At 37.8% G+C, this 15,929-nt stretch overlaps 1 protein-coding gene across 10 annotated transcripts in view; it reads right to left on the reverse strand.

Moving 5' to 3' along the window:
- Positions 1–15,929, reverse strand: part of IQGAP2 (IQ motif containing GTPase activating protein 2) — a 333,035-nt gene that overhangs the window by 56,669 nt on the left and 260,437 nt on the right. For 9 of the 10 annotated variants that reach the window (XR_002823745.1, XM_023729491.1, XM_023729497.1 and 6 more), the window contains 5 exons: positions 15,330–15,500; positions 6,431–6,514; positions 4,629–4,700; positions 3,927–3,996; positions 1,539–1,747 (listed from right to left, as the gene is read on the reverse strand). Coding sequence is in view for 9 of the 10 variants with exons in the window: in XM_023729491.1 (XP_023585259.1) it covers positions 1,539–1,747; positions 3,927–3,996; positions 4,629–4,700; positions 6,431–6,514; positions 15,330–15,500 (606 nt within the window). In the remaining variant the exon portion in view is untranslated. The remainder of the gene's footprint in view (positions 1–1,538; positions 1,748–3,926; positions 3,997–4,628; positions 4,701–6,430; positions 6,515–15,329; positions 15,501–15,929) is intronic. The other variant, XM_023729494.1, reaches the window with a different exon arrangement.

Raw genomic sequence — 15,929 nt, forward strand, 5'->3', positions numbered from 1 at the left:
GGGTTCCCTATCACCAGCTTTCCTGTCCCCTTCTGCCTTCTGGCCCTTGTCCCTGGACTGCTGTGCCTCATTAGTCCCATTTGGTTTTATGGGGCTATCCACTCCCCGTATTTATTTATTTTTTAAAAGAAAAAAGCACTATTGTTTTTTCTGGATAACATAGTGGAAATAGAATACAGAATATTTCAATTATAGCTTTAACCCTTAATCTTTAGAAAAGATTATCATTTCTTATTTTATAAGCTGCTCTATCCTCCTTATTTCCTTTTCACCTATTTCACTGGCATCTCTGTGAGGGCTGGAGGACAGAGGGGCACTCAGATGCCCACTTAACTGGTATAGCCCCTTGTGACTGCTCATCTCCCAGTTTTCTAGAACCATGTGCTCAGTCTCCAGCAGTTGGCATCCACCTATGACAGACTGTGGCCTTCTCAGAGCGTCAGGAAGGCCAGCTTTCTCCCTGACCTACCAGTTTTCTGAAAACTGATGTGGCATACTGGAGAGGGGTAGGGACATGGAGAGATGTCTTAGTATGGACATTTCCTGTTCTCGGGTAAAAATGATACTTTCACACTGTTTTATGGAGCTCTGGCATTGACAGGTTTCACACAGAATGACACTGTGGCTCGTTTATTTAGACACTATTATGGGGGCAGTACCATCCTGCAGGGAGCATGTTGAAAACATGTACAGAGAGGGCACTACTGGCATTGAGAGCGTGGGGCCTGGGGATGTCAGATGACCTGCTGACATGCAATTTGTGGGACAGTCCTGCATAAATAATCATCTCACATCTTGCATGGCAGAACTTTTCAAAACCCTCCTGGGCATTCATGTAGGTCAAAATTCTGTTTGTCATCTGAGCCTAGAATTTAATCATTTTACAAATAAGCACAATACATTTTCCCTCATAATTTTAACAGACATTAAGCTTTCTATGTTTGTAACTGCTGTATAAATTGGAGGGAGATTACACTTTGCTTATTGTGAACTTTACAAAGAGTTGCTCTCCATTGAGGAAAACGAGATCACTGAGAGCTATACCACACACCTGATTCAGTCTCGTTTGTACCTCTCTTGTTCGTGATTATCCTGTGAAAAGGCCACGCCTCTAGCAACGTTATCGTATCTTTTAATGTGCCAGGCCCAAGTATTTTCATATTGAAATATGTATTTTTATTATAAATTACTTTCTTTTTAATTAAAATAAAGGCCTTAGTCTTATTATGAAGGTAGAACACACGCGGTTGCCGTGAGTTGGGGGCCAACTCGACGGCTGCTAACAACCACAACAGATATGTAAGTAGTTTAAATTATACATAAATTTAATTCAGAATGGTAAAGGAGCCTTACAAAATAAACAGGGGGGCATAAAATTTTCCAGGTCTGAAAACCACTGATTTGTGATAAAAACGATAAATGAGCTTTGGCTAACTTATTCTGGATTCCAAATGCGCTTAGCTAGACCAAAGTGTTGTGGGCATACACCTGTGCATCTTCCCTCTTGTGGGAGCCCACACTCCACAAACTCCACTGACCTGCAGTGTGATCCTGTTCTTCACCAGGAGTCCAATCTTGATGTCCATCAGGTTGAGGTCTTTCTCCAGCTGTTGGTTGGCTCTGATTTTGGTCACCACTTCTTCCCTTAATCGTGCTACCTCTAGCTCCTCTTGGAAATCTAAGTCACTTTGGTCCAACAGGTGTACAAACTTGCGAATTACTGTCAACGGTGGGTTTTCGGAACCAACTGCAGAGAAAGGAACAGGTATAATTTAATTAGGCAAGCTTGGAATTATTATCAACAGGAAGGAAACCAGGTCTTAATGAAGTATTACCCAGAAAATATACCAATGAAATTACTTGGTCTGTGGAATGAATCAATCTGCCCCATGAAAAATCTGGTCGAGAAAATGAATTGATCGTATAAATAAATGCACACCACGGATAATGTCTAGAACAACTATTTTCTATTTATGTAATACTCATTTATCAGCACTCTCTGGAGCTGAGGTAGCTTACGTTAACCTCCCTCCACAGGCTTGGGGCTGAGCCAGATAAGAGATTTATGCTTTTGTTACAGGAAACAGAAGTGGTTTTCTCAGCCCAAAAGACCTCTGCGAAGGAGCAGGAACTAAGTAAAAACTGAATTAGAAAAGGTCAAAGAAGGGGAGAACTATGAAGGCCAAACAGGATCCAATGGAATGACAAGTGGAACAGATGTTCTGCTCAGCAGGAAAAAACAAAACAAAACGAGAAATTGAAACTTGATCCCTGTTCCTTCAGCATTGACCAAGGAAGGGTGCTCAGAATCTAGGTGTTTAGCCTCAGTAATCTAGACGAGTATTCTCATATAAATTCTCAATTTCATATAAATGTATGAACCTCATATAAATTCTAGTTCTTCATACCTCAAACATTATACATTAATTCCCTAGCATTCTGACAATTGCAAAAAAAAAAAAATTCTTTTTTTGAAACATGTTCAGTGACATCAACTCCGGGTAAACTGCGTGAATAAACTCCCTGGACCTTCAAGGATGAAAGATTATTCATTCATGACTGGAAAGAGCCCAATCCAGTCATGGCAACCTCAGTAACCTTCCTCTGTCAATCTTCCTTCTGTTTCCAGCTTGGTTCTGTGGTGTTTTGATACTCAAGGAATAAAAGCAGTTAAATAAACAAGTAACAGCATGAACCCAGCATGAACAACCAAATATAGAGTTGTCTATATTACTACTTTGCCATTTCTGATGGTCTTCATTGGAGAAGTTTCCTTGGATCGTGGGACCCTTCATTTTCTGACCACTGAAGCCTATGTGAATTTATTTTCCTTCCACTTCTAGCAAAGATGCTGCTGCTGATGTGACCATTTCAGAAAACGCCCAAGGGATGCAGTAGAGCTCATTAATGTAATTAGGATGATAGAATATAAGCCATCCCACTTATGTCTGAAGTTGATGGCCCCCCCTTCTTGTCCCTAAGGATTATATATCTTTGTATGTGCTAATAGGCTTTTTAGAAAAAAAATATTTTAGCTACGCTAATTATTACTGCTCAAATTTAACATTTCCCCTATCAACTCTAGGCTTTTCGACATCTCCTTGTTGGTGTTTTAACTACAATAATAACAATAAATTTATCAGCAAGCTCTCCTTGACTTAATCTATAGCATGTGCATGTTGCTGTGATAATTAGAATGTTTAAATCTGAGTATATAAGGGATAATAATCACTATGTAGAAAAATAATAATAAACATACACAGAGTTGGGATTGTAAGGAGACAGCACAAAATGTGATTGTTATTTCTAGGTAATTTTTATTTTCTCTTTTGGATATTTTGCTATTTTCACATGTTCTACAAATGGTATATACTAGTACTATAAGAAAAAAATATTTAAAAACCATAGCTACTGTGAAAAGTCCACAATTAAATTACAAAAAAGATATTTGTAGTTATCTTGGGGAGATGGGAACATCTTTTCCCCCTGTTCTTCTTATTCGTATTTCCACAGTTTCTTATATGAACATGTTAAATGAGGGGAAAAAAAATCATAGGCCAATGAAACAATTCAAATGTAAGCATATCTTCTACTTAACTCTTTTGCATATGATTCCTGACTCTAGCTTAAATTTAATATAAAAATATCAGCATTTATGTCAACTCCATTTTTTTCTGAAGAAATTAAACCCACTCCCATTTATCCTTCTGCTTATCCCTCCTTTTTGGAGGGATAGAAAGGCCCATTTCCTGTCACCACATGTTCCTTGTGTACCAGTCCAGATCCTGGGGCTTGACATCATCAAAATCTACTGGAAACAAAGTGTCCTCTGTTTATGACACATCCTCTGAGTGACTAAGATGGAAACAACTTGTCCTTGTGCAGTTTATAACGAATCCATGCTATTTCAGAATAATCCCACTTACCCAATGTTTTGTAGTCATCTCTAGCTTTGTTTGCTCTCAGTAGCGACTGTATTTTCACAATTTCATTTCTCTGTAAAAGATTGAGACAAGGCATGACTTCCCAGAGTCCCATCTATTCCGCGGTAGAACTCCACCAACTTGGACTCCACTATTTTAGAACTGACAGTATTTAGATGTGGTGTATGCAAAGTTTATTTTTCCATTTTCTTTGAAGAAAGGGTCAGATAAACTAGCAAAAAGTACAAACAAGACTGTAGGAAGACTGCTTAAATAAAGAGCTCTAAAAGGGGAAAAGAATTTTAGCATGGAAATTAGATGATCCAATCTATGTTCACATATCTATAAAGATCCTGAAAAAAAATCCACCTGTGGACTTCTATTTAAGTTAATCAGTCAGCAGTTAGAAAACCTGAACATGCAATGTTGGATAATATTTCTCTAGAATCTTCTCTCTCTGGCATTACTAGCCTACACTGGTTTCCTCTCATCCATTTCCTACCCAGTCCGGACTGATGCAGTCTCACTCCGAACATGATTTCAGAATGAAAATTAAGCCTCCAAATATTACTGCATTGAGTTCTATTTTATTCTAATAGTGTTCATTTCCATCATTTAATTAAAATTATTCAATGCTAACATTAAACAAAGTATTCATTTAGTTAATTCTCAAACCAGATAAAAAACCACACGTATTTCTCTTACATGATCTCTGAAAAACTGTAGTCGTGAAAGGTAGCTCTTTCTTGCTGATGACATTCGGAACCAGGACTGAATCTAAAAATAAGTTAAAGAAAGAAATCAAGGCAATTACTAAACAACTTCATGTTTTTATGCAGTCTTTCTTAAAAAACCTGACAGTTTATTTGACATAAAAATTAACAGCCCACTAAATAATAAATATCTAAAGCCTTCTCCTCATCTTCTACTTCTTTCATTGCTTTTTCTCTTAATTAGTTCAAAAAGACTACATATTACCCTTAATCTCACTGCCTTAATCGGAGAGAGGTGGGAAGGTAATGTAAGCTTTGTACTATTTTGCTTTTATCCCAATAAATGAAAGCCAAGAGGGCAAGGCATTTTGTTAAGAGTTGCAATAAGTCAGCTGACCAAATTTAAACTAAGAATCTCTAACTCCAGGGTTTCTTCCAACATTCTTTAAATGCATCCAATATCCTTTAGGTTTTTACAGGAAAACATCCAAAAAGATCTCATTAGAGAATAGGCATGTCTTCCGTGATGAGTACAGGGCCTTATTTCATTAAAGAGCTAGTACACAATGAATCTAGATCATGTCATTCTCTGACCTCACAGTTTAAAAGGTCTTTTAAACTAATCTCATCTGATTCCAATTTCTCTCTGGCCTCGCCATTCCCACCCTTATCTAGATTTCTAAGTTGTCTACAAGCTCATTTCAGTACAGTCCTCTGTACTTTCCATGAGAGTGGGAGCCACAGCTCCTTTTCCTTCTCTAATCTCAGAGCAATCAGCCTGGGTGGTGATTTAGGAAATAATATTGGCGTTATTATTCCCTGTCCTTGAACATACAGAATGTGACCCAGCTGGAGCTGGGCCCACAAGGACTCACAAGGACACATCAACTGGGCCCTGAGGTATAAAGACAATAGCTAAGGTAATCTTGGAAAATATGTTTTAGGGAAACTTTCACATAAAGCCAATCAAACAGAACACAAAAGACTTTCTACTCTTATCTTCTATTAGCATTTAGTGAACAGAAATTTGTCGGACCAATGAAGATCCTCCTGACTGAGACCTGTACCAATGATTGTTAAGAAAGATAATTCAAAATGTAGGATCACAGTTTCTAGCCAATCTGAAAAGGCTGAGCTTTCAATGGTTTTGCCCATTCGTAATGTTAATATATACTGATGGCTCTGTAACCGTTCTCTGGACTCAGGCAGACATGGCTGTGGCAGCATGCTTGTCCGTTTTCCCACTTTTGTCCTTGTGAATACATGTCTAATAAAACTTTCTTTTGCTTTTCTAAACTTTATGATGTTTTTCCCCTACAACAGTGGAAAGCTGGGTAAGGCTGGCTCGACACCAAAACATAGGTCCTGAATTAGCTCTGATTCCTCTGGTCACTGGTTTTGCATCATTTTCCGCACAGCTAAGGGTTTGTGCTGTTACGTTTGAGCATTCTAAATATTATTAGTTAATGCAACAAGAGAAATATGAAATAAATCTGGGTTTCTCCCAGAGTTTCAAGACAAGTAGCATTTATTGATTATTAAGCACTTTCATATTTGATTCTCACAACCACATAAAGAACCTGATTCAGTTATAGTGGTTTAACTGACTTGCTTGAAGATGATCAGCTAAGTGAGCAATGGAGGTGGAATTCAAGTCCAGGACTTTCTTCTGACTTCAAGGCAGGAACTGTTTTCCAGAAGCAAAACTAAAATGCAGGGGCAGGGGGTGAGGTGGGGTGGGGGTGCGGGTGGAGTTTAAGTCAAGCCCTTGATAAAGTGGTAAAGAATGTTTACCTTCACAATAGAAGCAAGATTATCAATGAACATTTGCTGTCTGCAAGAATATGCTTTCCGTTGTTTATATCCCTTCCAAAAAGCCTGTGGAAAATAGTTGATTACAGAATTACTTATGAGCAACACTTTTCCACAACTTATTTAGAAAGTGCAAGAACAGGGCACATCTCAGGAGGCACTGAGTTGAGACACTGTTGGGGACCCTCCCCTCCAAATCTCAGCTGCACATCATTTAACCAGGGCAGAGAATGTACCAGGAAAGCACAGTGAGGGTGACAAGCTACCAGGTATCAGCCCACTTTCCCAGTTGAAAGCTTAATTTTACCAAGGTCCAGGGTGACAAGAAGGAATAATACAATGGAATTTTCCTGAAACACACAAACAAATTAACAGGGTGCTGATATTATTTGGTAATAATAAAAGATACTTCAAAATAATGACTAATAAGCATCTTTTCTCTGACAAAAGGTCCACTAATTTGCAACCCTGGATCCCTTAGATCTCTGAAAATAGGAATGTTATATTGTCTTTAATAATTTCATGCATTTCTACATACAGTTTAATGATGCTTCATCAAAATACCTTAGATTATCACTATTAAAAAATAATTTTTTATGAAGAACATTTACAAAAACTATCTCTAGAAGGATTAAATTCATACTTATTTCCATTCATTCCAACCCACTTATGAGCACCTTTTTATTTAAATACACAGTCGAGTCTCGTTTTTTGTGGTAGTGATAGTCTATAAAGTCGCTGTGAACACTGAATTAGTGAATACTGAAACATTGCTTCTCGGAGAAAGATAGGGTTAGGTTCCTGTGAGCCTCTGACCGCAACATTTTCGTCAACCGATTAATACATAAACTTATTTTATGTGTTTCTGTTTAAAGACAACTTGAAAAAAATATATTGTTGATTGATTAGCATTGAACTCAGAGCCAACAGCATTATAACCACGCCTGAACAAAGCCTATCATCTGTATTTAATCTAATTACTGATATGTTAGGGCCTAAGTGGGCCATTTTGGTTTTTGTTTTCTGTTTATATGGTTTTCTTTTTCCTCCCTTCCTGTGGTTTAAATGAAGATTTTTTAAAATTCCATTTTGATTTATTTATAGGACTTTTGATTTTATCTCTGTTAAATTTTTGCTTCAACCATCAAATATAATTTTAAAAACTAAAGAGGATTAGGAAAATCTATTGTATTTACCAGCATTTTTACTCTTTCTGTTGTTCTTCCTGTTTTGAGAATGTTCTTCAGTCATTCTTTTTTTGGTGACAAATTCTTAGTTTTCCTTGATCTGAGAATGCCTTAATTTCCCCTTTGTATCTGAAGGACATTTTTTCTGAATACAGAATTCTGAGTTGATAGTTCTTTTCTTTCAGCAATTGAAAAATATTGTGCTACTTCCTTCTGATGAGAAATCTTCTGTCATTTGAACTGTTTTTCCCCTATAGGTAAGTTGTCATTTCTCTCTAAACGCTTTCAAGATTTTTTGTCTTTTGTTTTCATTAGTTTGACTATGATGTGTCTTCATGTGGATTTTTTTGGGTTTATCCTTTTGGGGGTCTACTCAGCTTCTTTAATATATGATTTTATGTCTTTTGCTAAAATTCGGAACTTTTCAGCCCCGTCCTCTTTCTCCTCTTCTTCTGAGACCCTGATGGCACAAATGTTAAATAATTCATTATTGTTTCATAGATCCCTGCTCTGTTCATTATTTTTTTCAGTCTGTTTTCTCTCTGTTGTTCAGATCAGGTAATTTCTATCATTCTATCCTCTACTTCTCTGATTCTTTCCTCAGCCTCTTCCATTCTGCTGTTGGGCTTATCCTTTTTTTTTTTTTTCCTTTTTACATCTATTATTATACTTTTAAGTTCTATTTTGTTCTTTTTTACATCTTCTATTTCTTTGTTGAGACTTTTTATTTTTTCCTTTGTTTCAAGTGTGTTCATAACTGCTTGTAGTAACATTTTTATGATGGCAGCTTTAAAATCTTTGTCAGATAATTCTAACATCTTTGTCATCTCTCTGTTGGAATCAGGAGCCCTGGTGGCACAATGGTTAAGCGCTCAGCTGCTAACAAAAAGGTTGGTAGTTCAAATCCACCAGCTGCTCTGCGGAATAAAGATGTGGTAGTCTGCTTCCGTAAAGATTTATGGCCTTGGAAACATTATGGGGTAGTTTTGGTCGCTATGAGTTGGAATAGACCCAATGGCAGTGGACTATTTCTTTTTTTTACTAAAGTTGTGGCTTTCCTAATTCCTGGAATGATAAATAAATTTTGAAGAAAACTTATATAATTTGGATATTACAAGACTCTGGATCTTATTTAATCCTTTTGTTTTAGCTGGCTTTCCCTGATACCTCTCCAGCAAGGGAAGGGAGGTACCACCTCATTACTGGCAGGTGGGAGTAGAAGTGTGTGATCTCCACTTGACCTCTGTTGACACCTGGGGTAGGGGGTGGATCCCCACTAGGCCTCTCTGATAGCACCCTGGCAGGGAGGGTAGAGTGCCTCATTACTACTCCAATATGTGGTCTCCACTTACATTAGGAGGGGTGGCTTTTTTATCACCTGGTAGTGGTAAAAGTCTTGACACTCCACTCTGCCTCTTTGATACCACCCCAGCAAGGAGAGGAATGGGCACCACATTACTGCTCAGTGAGGGTGGAATTCCAGACTCCTCATATGGTCTCTAATAACACTATGGGAATGAAAGTCTCAGCTTTCTATATGGCCTTTCTACACCATCCTCACACGGGTGTTTGGGTACCTTGTTACAGCTCATAAGGATGGAAGTCTAGTCTCCCTATTTGGCCTTTGCTGGTGTGGGTGGGGGTAGGGCCACAGTTTTTTCCTGTCGTGTTTGGCTAGAATAGAGCAGTTATTTTCTAAAAGTTTTCAGTCTCGCTAGACTGCCCCTTTGGCTAGAGATAGCTGTCTTTTTCTTTTTTAATCTGTACCCATTGGCATTTCCAGGTAGCTAGCTTTTTCAGCTCCAAGTCTGGGATATATGAGGCAAAAAGAAAACCAGAGAACTCACCACCATGCAATTCCTTGGGTCCCAAGCTTCTCTAGCAAGTGTGACTTTATTTTCTCTATCTTTAAGCATGTTATGTCCATTTTATATACAATGTCCAGGGTTCACAGTTGTATTTAGTGGAAGGAATAGGGACAAGTACATCTATTCCATCTTTCTGAAGTGGAAGCCAAATTCAAATAGCTTTTAAGTCCTCAAAGTTTTATAGTTTTCTATTATTATTTAGGCCATATCAATTAATTCCTTGACATATTCCAAGATTTAAAGAAAAAAAAATGAGAAGTAAAAAAGCAGTTATGACCCAAGAGGACCAACCAAAAAATATTAAAACTAAGACACACACAGTTGACTAGTTATAAAATGAATATATAAACTTGATAAATTTTCTTTGTCAAAAATAAACAACCACTTAACAGAATAAAGATGTCATTCACAGTAGCAACAAAAATATTTACTTAGGTGTAAAATAAAGTAATATTAAGGAATAAAATTATAATACTACACTGTGCTAATCTATAAAAGACTAATAAACGGAGAAATACACTAATGTCTGGATTGGAAAATTCATTATTGTGAAGATGTCAATCGCGCATAAACTAAAACTTCAATGTAATCATAAAAAAAATTAGGAATAGATTTGGAATTTTGTCAAATGCGTTTTCACTAGCTGTTGAGATGAATACATGGTTTTTCTCCTTTAAGCTATTATAGTGACACAGAATTATACAGGAAAATAAGGGGTTTAAAACTGGAGTGATCTTAACAGTGCTTCTCAAGCTGTAAACAAAATCATCTGTGGCTCTGGTAAAAATGCAGACTAAGACTCAGTAGGTCTAAGGTGGGGCTTGATATTCTGCATTACTACAAGCTTCCATGCAATGAAAGTGCTGGTCTGTAGCTCACTTTTAGTGATAAAGATCTAAACAACCAAAGTCAAAGGATTTTTAACTGATCATTCAGTTAGGAAAGCCCACCATGGAATTTGTCATAGTATGGCATTTCTGAGATGATGAGAGAATCTGCTCTCTGATGTCACCAACAGATAGTTCACAAAAGTGGCCCAACAGCACAACAGAGATTAGGGAAAGTGGATCCTATTGGTGGGTCACTGGGATTTCATGGCATTTGAGCCATACATACTTGTTGTGATGATTCTCAGTGATATTTTCGTGGGTAATTACTGTTTCCAAGCAAAGAAGCACAGTTGTGAAAATGTTTATTATACATCCCATTCCTCAGTCCATATTAAAAGGCAAAACAAAATATATGTGATTACTGCAAATTCTCATTCTGCTCTTCTGGAATTAAATGATCTAAACTCCAGGAATATGTTAATCTCTATTAGCTCAGATTCACAAACATTCTGGATAAGTAATCTACTGTATTAACAGATTATCTAATACTGTACCATTATCGCACTTGTGGAATGAACCCCACTTGTCTATACTGTATTGCTCTTTTAATGTACTAAAGATTCAATGCTCACCACTATTCTTTTCCTTAAGATTTCATTATTGCATTGTATCTCTTTGTTAATTGTTTACACAGATTTTTCTGGAATCCTTTTAAATTTATGAATAATTTATTGTTACCTTTCCAAACGACAGCAACTTGGCTGGGTACAAAATTTTTAGTCTATAGAAGCAGAAAGTTATATGCCCCATATTTCATTTGTCAAAATTCTATATTTTTCTTTTTCATTTTGTAAATTTAGTTCCATTAAGACTAGATTTTTTTTATTCAGTGCTAATAATAGAACTTCTATGTATAGCCATGAGATTGCAGGCTCTTCTAATTAGAAGCCGTTGATTAAAAGCAAATATGGGCATAAAGTTGGGAGGAAGGAGCTGTTGATGAAGATGCAAAAGGAGACAAAATTCTAAACCATAGAGCCATTTAGAAGTAGCTTTTCACAGAAAATTAAAGCCAGAAAGCATTTATAAAAATATCAGTCTTGTTCTCTTGCCTGGCATGAGAATTTGTATGACAATTTATATAGTAACCATCTTTTTTGTTTGTTTTGTTTTCTATTACCATAAATATAGCTCCTTTGTAGTGCATCTGTACCAAAGGAGTCTTTCAAAATACCTAGACCTCAGAGATTACTGCTCTGTTTTATAGATTGTAACTGTCAACCTCTAGAAAACCTCTTGCTAAATTGGTTGCCTTGCCTGATGACTGGTATACAGGATAGCAATATTCAATTTGTTTACTTCGACTTCTGAAGCACAAAGCCCTAAATATTTACCTCATCTCCCTCCCTGTTTAAAGGTAAAACACAGCAATCAACACAAGGAGTTTTTGTTGCTGTTGCGTGCTGTCGAGTCAATTCTGACTCACAGAATTATGTAACTATAGACTCATAGTGACCCTGTAGGTCAGAGTAGGAACTGCCCCACAGGGTTCTTAGGTGAAATCTTTACAGCAGCAGATGGCCAGGTCTTTTCTCCTGCAGAGCTACTGGTGGGTTTGAACCATCAACCTTTCTGTTAGTAGCCAAACACTTAACCATTGTGCCACCAGGGCTCCCTCAACATGAATAGTCAGTTACATTAAAACAATGTGATGAATGACTCTCACCTTCTTCCTCCCAGCCTGCAGACTCTGCCACTGCTCCTGGTAACCTGACCTTTTGACAGAGAAGCTTGTCTTTGCCTGGATGCTTGTGGCACTCTCTGACCTGAAGTTCAGTAATTCACTAATTCCCAGGACTAAGTTCTGACATTTGTCACTGTTATGGATTGAATTGTGTCCCCCCAAAATACCGTGTTGTAAATACTAACCTCTATGCCTATGGTTATAATCCCATTTGGGAATGGAATGTCTTTGTGATGTTAATCAGGCAGGATTAGCATAGGGTGTATGTTGAGTTAATCTCTTTTGAGATATAAAAGAGATTAAAACAAGCAAGCTAAGAAGCAGAGATGAGGGAAGAGAGATGCCAAGCCACATGAAGATCACCCAGGTGCAGAAACTCAAAGAGACAAGGACCTTCCTCCAGAGCTGACAGAGAGAGAAAGCTTTCCTTAGAGCCAGCACCCTAGATTCGAACTTCTAGCCTCCTAAACTTCGAGAAAATAAATTTCTGTTTGTTAAAGCCACTCATTTGTGGTTATTTCTGTTACAGCAGCACTAGGTAACTAAGACAGTCACTATTAGTATTTTTTCCCTGAAAAGTGGTATTCCAGCTTTAGTTAGTACAAGAAAAACTTTCTCTACTGTAGCTATATATTTCCCCCCTTCTTTTTTCTCTGATTTCTTCCCATGCAATACCAACAAGTTCTATATAGAATCCCCATTATCTGTCCTCTGAGTCATCATCTCTATCACTTCATCATTTCTAACATTTACTGAGCACCATACTGGGAAAGGTCTGTTACATGAATTATCCCATTTAATCCTCACAACTCTGTTATAAAGTGAGTAATAAAATTTTTAGAAGAGAAAAGTGTATGATTTTTCTCAAGTCCGTTTCAATTATTTTAGAGTCTATTTTGCATTCCGTGGTTTCAAATTAATTTACATTCTACAATGTCATTGTTTCTCTTGGCTGGGTATAAAATTTTATTTATGTTTTTCATTTTATTCTGTTGTCTTATCTTGTTTCATTAAGTCCATGTCATATTAATTTTATTGAGAACAAAAAGAAGTTTCAGTATAAAATTTCTTTATCTTCTGGAATAACAGTACCCTTAAATGTTTATTTCATTTATATTTTACAAGTTATTCCTTTTTCTTTTTTGGATACAAACTTTTCAAGAAGATTTATTTCTGGCTCACTTATTTTTAAATTTAGGTCATTTTATCAGAGTATCAGGGTCTTCTAATTGCTCAAAAATAATGTGGCCAAATAGATTCTCTCTGACTTCCCCCCAGGATTACTTGGCCATCTTCTGATTTATTCCATAAGCACTTGTGACAGAGGGTTGGATGATGATCACATATACTCTCTATACCACTACTCAGCACTTGCAAGGAGACTGCAGCGGCGGGTGGTGAAGCAGGGGTGACTGGCCTTAACCTAGGATCTTTGTATTTCTCTCTGAATTTGTTAAGACTGCTACGTCAGGTCTTAACAGCAGTCAGGTAAGAAGCCTGACTTGTTCTATGGTGGGGAGGCTTTGGTAAGAAATGAGATTAGCATGGCATCCTTTGGTTCATGGTCTTTTGGTTTTGTGGGTCAGCATTTTTCCACTCACTGAAGTCACCTCAGACTTCCTTGTTAGGAGACTTCCAAATGAGTGCAAAAAAGCATGGTAGGGACAACTTCATAGTTCAATGGCTTCCTTATCAGTCCTGCTGCCTCTGCTGAGGTGGAGAAGAAAGTCTCCAAATGGTCGTTCCTATCCTTCCCCCAGCCTCCTCATGACTTCAGTCCTGGGTCCTAGTATCTGAGGGATACTGTACTAGTAGGCTCTTTAGAACGTCTTCCACTGCAACTGTGCTCTGTGTGCCGAGACTGGCAGGCATGGTGTTGGTCCACATTGTGTCACATCGGCTGACACTCTAAATTTTGTGCAGACTAGAGCCTTCGAATTAGAGTAGATGATGCTTCCTTCTATATTTTCAGGCTTTTGTTCACTTCCTTTTTGTTCATTATGCTAAGAGTTGTCTACCAATTTTTTTTTTTTTTTAAAGAAGGAATGAACTGGAAAACTTATTGGCTCACCTAGGAAATCCTTTGAGTGACAGATTTACAGGAAGACTTTCTTTAAAAAAATTAATCATTTCTGCGTTGCTGACATGCTAAGCTCTGAGCGAATTCAAACATTTGAGCACCTACCATATTCAAAACATGAGAAGACAAAAGTTTTTAAAACTCATTTTCTGTCCTGAACAATATTACAGCTAGGTGGAGGAAGCTCTTCAACTTAAACATCTTCAGTCGAGAAAATATCACAATTATTGGCTAAAGCAACAACTCATCAAATACTGCCAATCAATCATAGTACTGCTCTGGACATACTTGAGGATAAACACACAGCCTGCTGGAACTCAGTGTGTTGGTAGGTAGAGGGTGCTATGGGAAAATACAGAGGAGAAACATCTAAATCTGGCAAGATTCCTCTCCTGACAACCAGAAGGCTCAGACAAGTCATATAAGCTAAACAACAACTTAAAACAAAAAACTGGGAACAAGGATTTCTTGCAGGCCTGAATGAAGAATGACAGATTGTGTGAGGGCGAAGATACTCTTGGAGACGCTAACTCTGTTTTGTTTCATTAGCTCTTCTGTTCTTTCTGGCTAGAAGAGCGTAGAAATTCAGACAGCACTCAACATCCACTAACTACGACAAAAAAAAACCCAACAAATTGTAAAGCATCTGGCTCAGGTAGTTGGAGACACATGGAGATCCAGCTTTTTAGGGAAACATGATTTCATCTCTGATCTGAGGCATCTCTCTGGCTTCATCTGGGTTGGTGGCAAGTGGATCTGTGCAAGTCCACAACGTCCCTGAAGCCCACAGGTAAAAAATCATTCAACATCAAGATCCTTCCCATCATAAAGCCTTAATAAAGTAGATTACGGAGCACTGATTAGGTAAAAATCTGCACTCAGATTTGTCTATTAGAATGCTAATACAGTGAAACCTGTGAGAGCCAGAACTCAAAGGGACTGCCTTGTTTTTCCGGGTCTCGAAAGTTTTCCGCCTTTGATCAGGGTGCAGTCTTACCACTTTTCTATTGCTCTCTATTAGTGGGAAATATTTGAGTTTTCCTTCTCTGGCAGGTTTCTGCCTTACACAGGTTCCAGCTTTCGCAGGTTTTACTGTAGCTGACTGTCCTATTTTCAAACATTTTCAGGGGAAATGACAGTCTGCTGTAACAAGTAATAGAGGATTCACATACCTGTATTTTGACCACAGACGCTTCTTGATCATACAAAAATGATTTCCTAGCTTCAAACTCTTCAGTAAGGCGGTGTCCTGAAGGTGTGCTTTTAAACCGAAGAATCAAGTCTTCTGAAGCAGACCATATCTTCTCACGAATGTAATTTGCCGTAATTTCCGAAATAATGTCCTGGCAAGAGAGATTTCTTAAGGTTATACTTCACACATCAGGTGAAAGGAGAAGAGCTATATTCTCTTCTAAGAGCTTCTGGCAATTTTTATCTTTAGGAAATGATCAGATAGCTCTTTCTGTCTTGGTTTAAAAACAGACTTGCCCCAAGCTGAGGGATGAGCTGGCTTAGCTTCTCTCTAGCGACAATCACTGATTTTGGAATCCTCTGAACTTTGTGCTGAGGTGGTATAAGAACGTGGTTGAATGATCTCAGGATTTAGAGTCGGAGATGTACAGATGATGCTCCCAAGGATGGGGTGTGAGGCCTGAGCATCACAGACCATAAAAGGGACAAGGATGATCACTGTGAGAATATGATTTGCCTTCTTCCCTCCTTGAGGCTCCCAAGGAGAAGACTATAGAGCCCATGCAGTCCGAGGCTTTCCT

This window comes from Trichechus manatus, unplaced genomic scaffold (assembly GCF_000243295.1).
Source record: "Trichechus manatus latirostris isolate Lorelei unplaced genomic scaffold, TriManLat1.0 scaffold00029, whole genome shotgun sequence".
Lineage (NCBI taxonomy): Eukaryota > Metazoa > Chordata > Mammalia > Sirenia > Trichechidae > Trichechus > Trichechus manatus.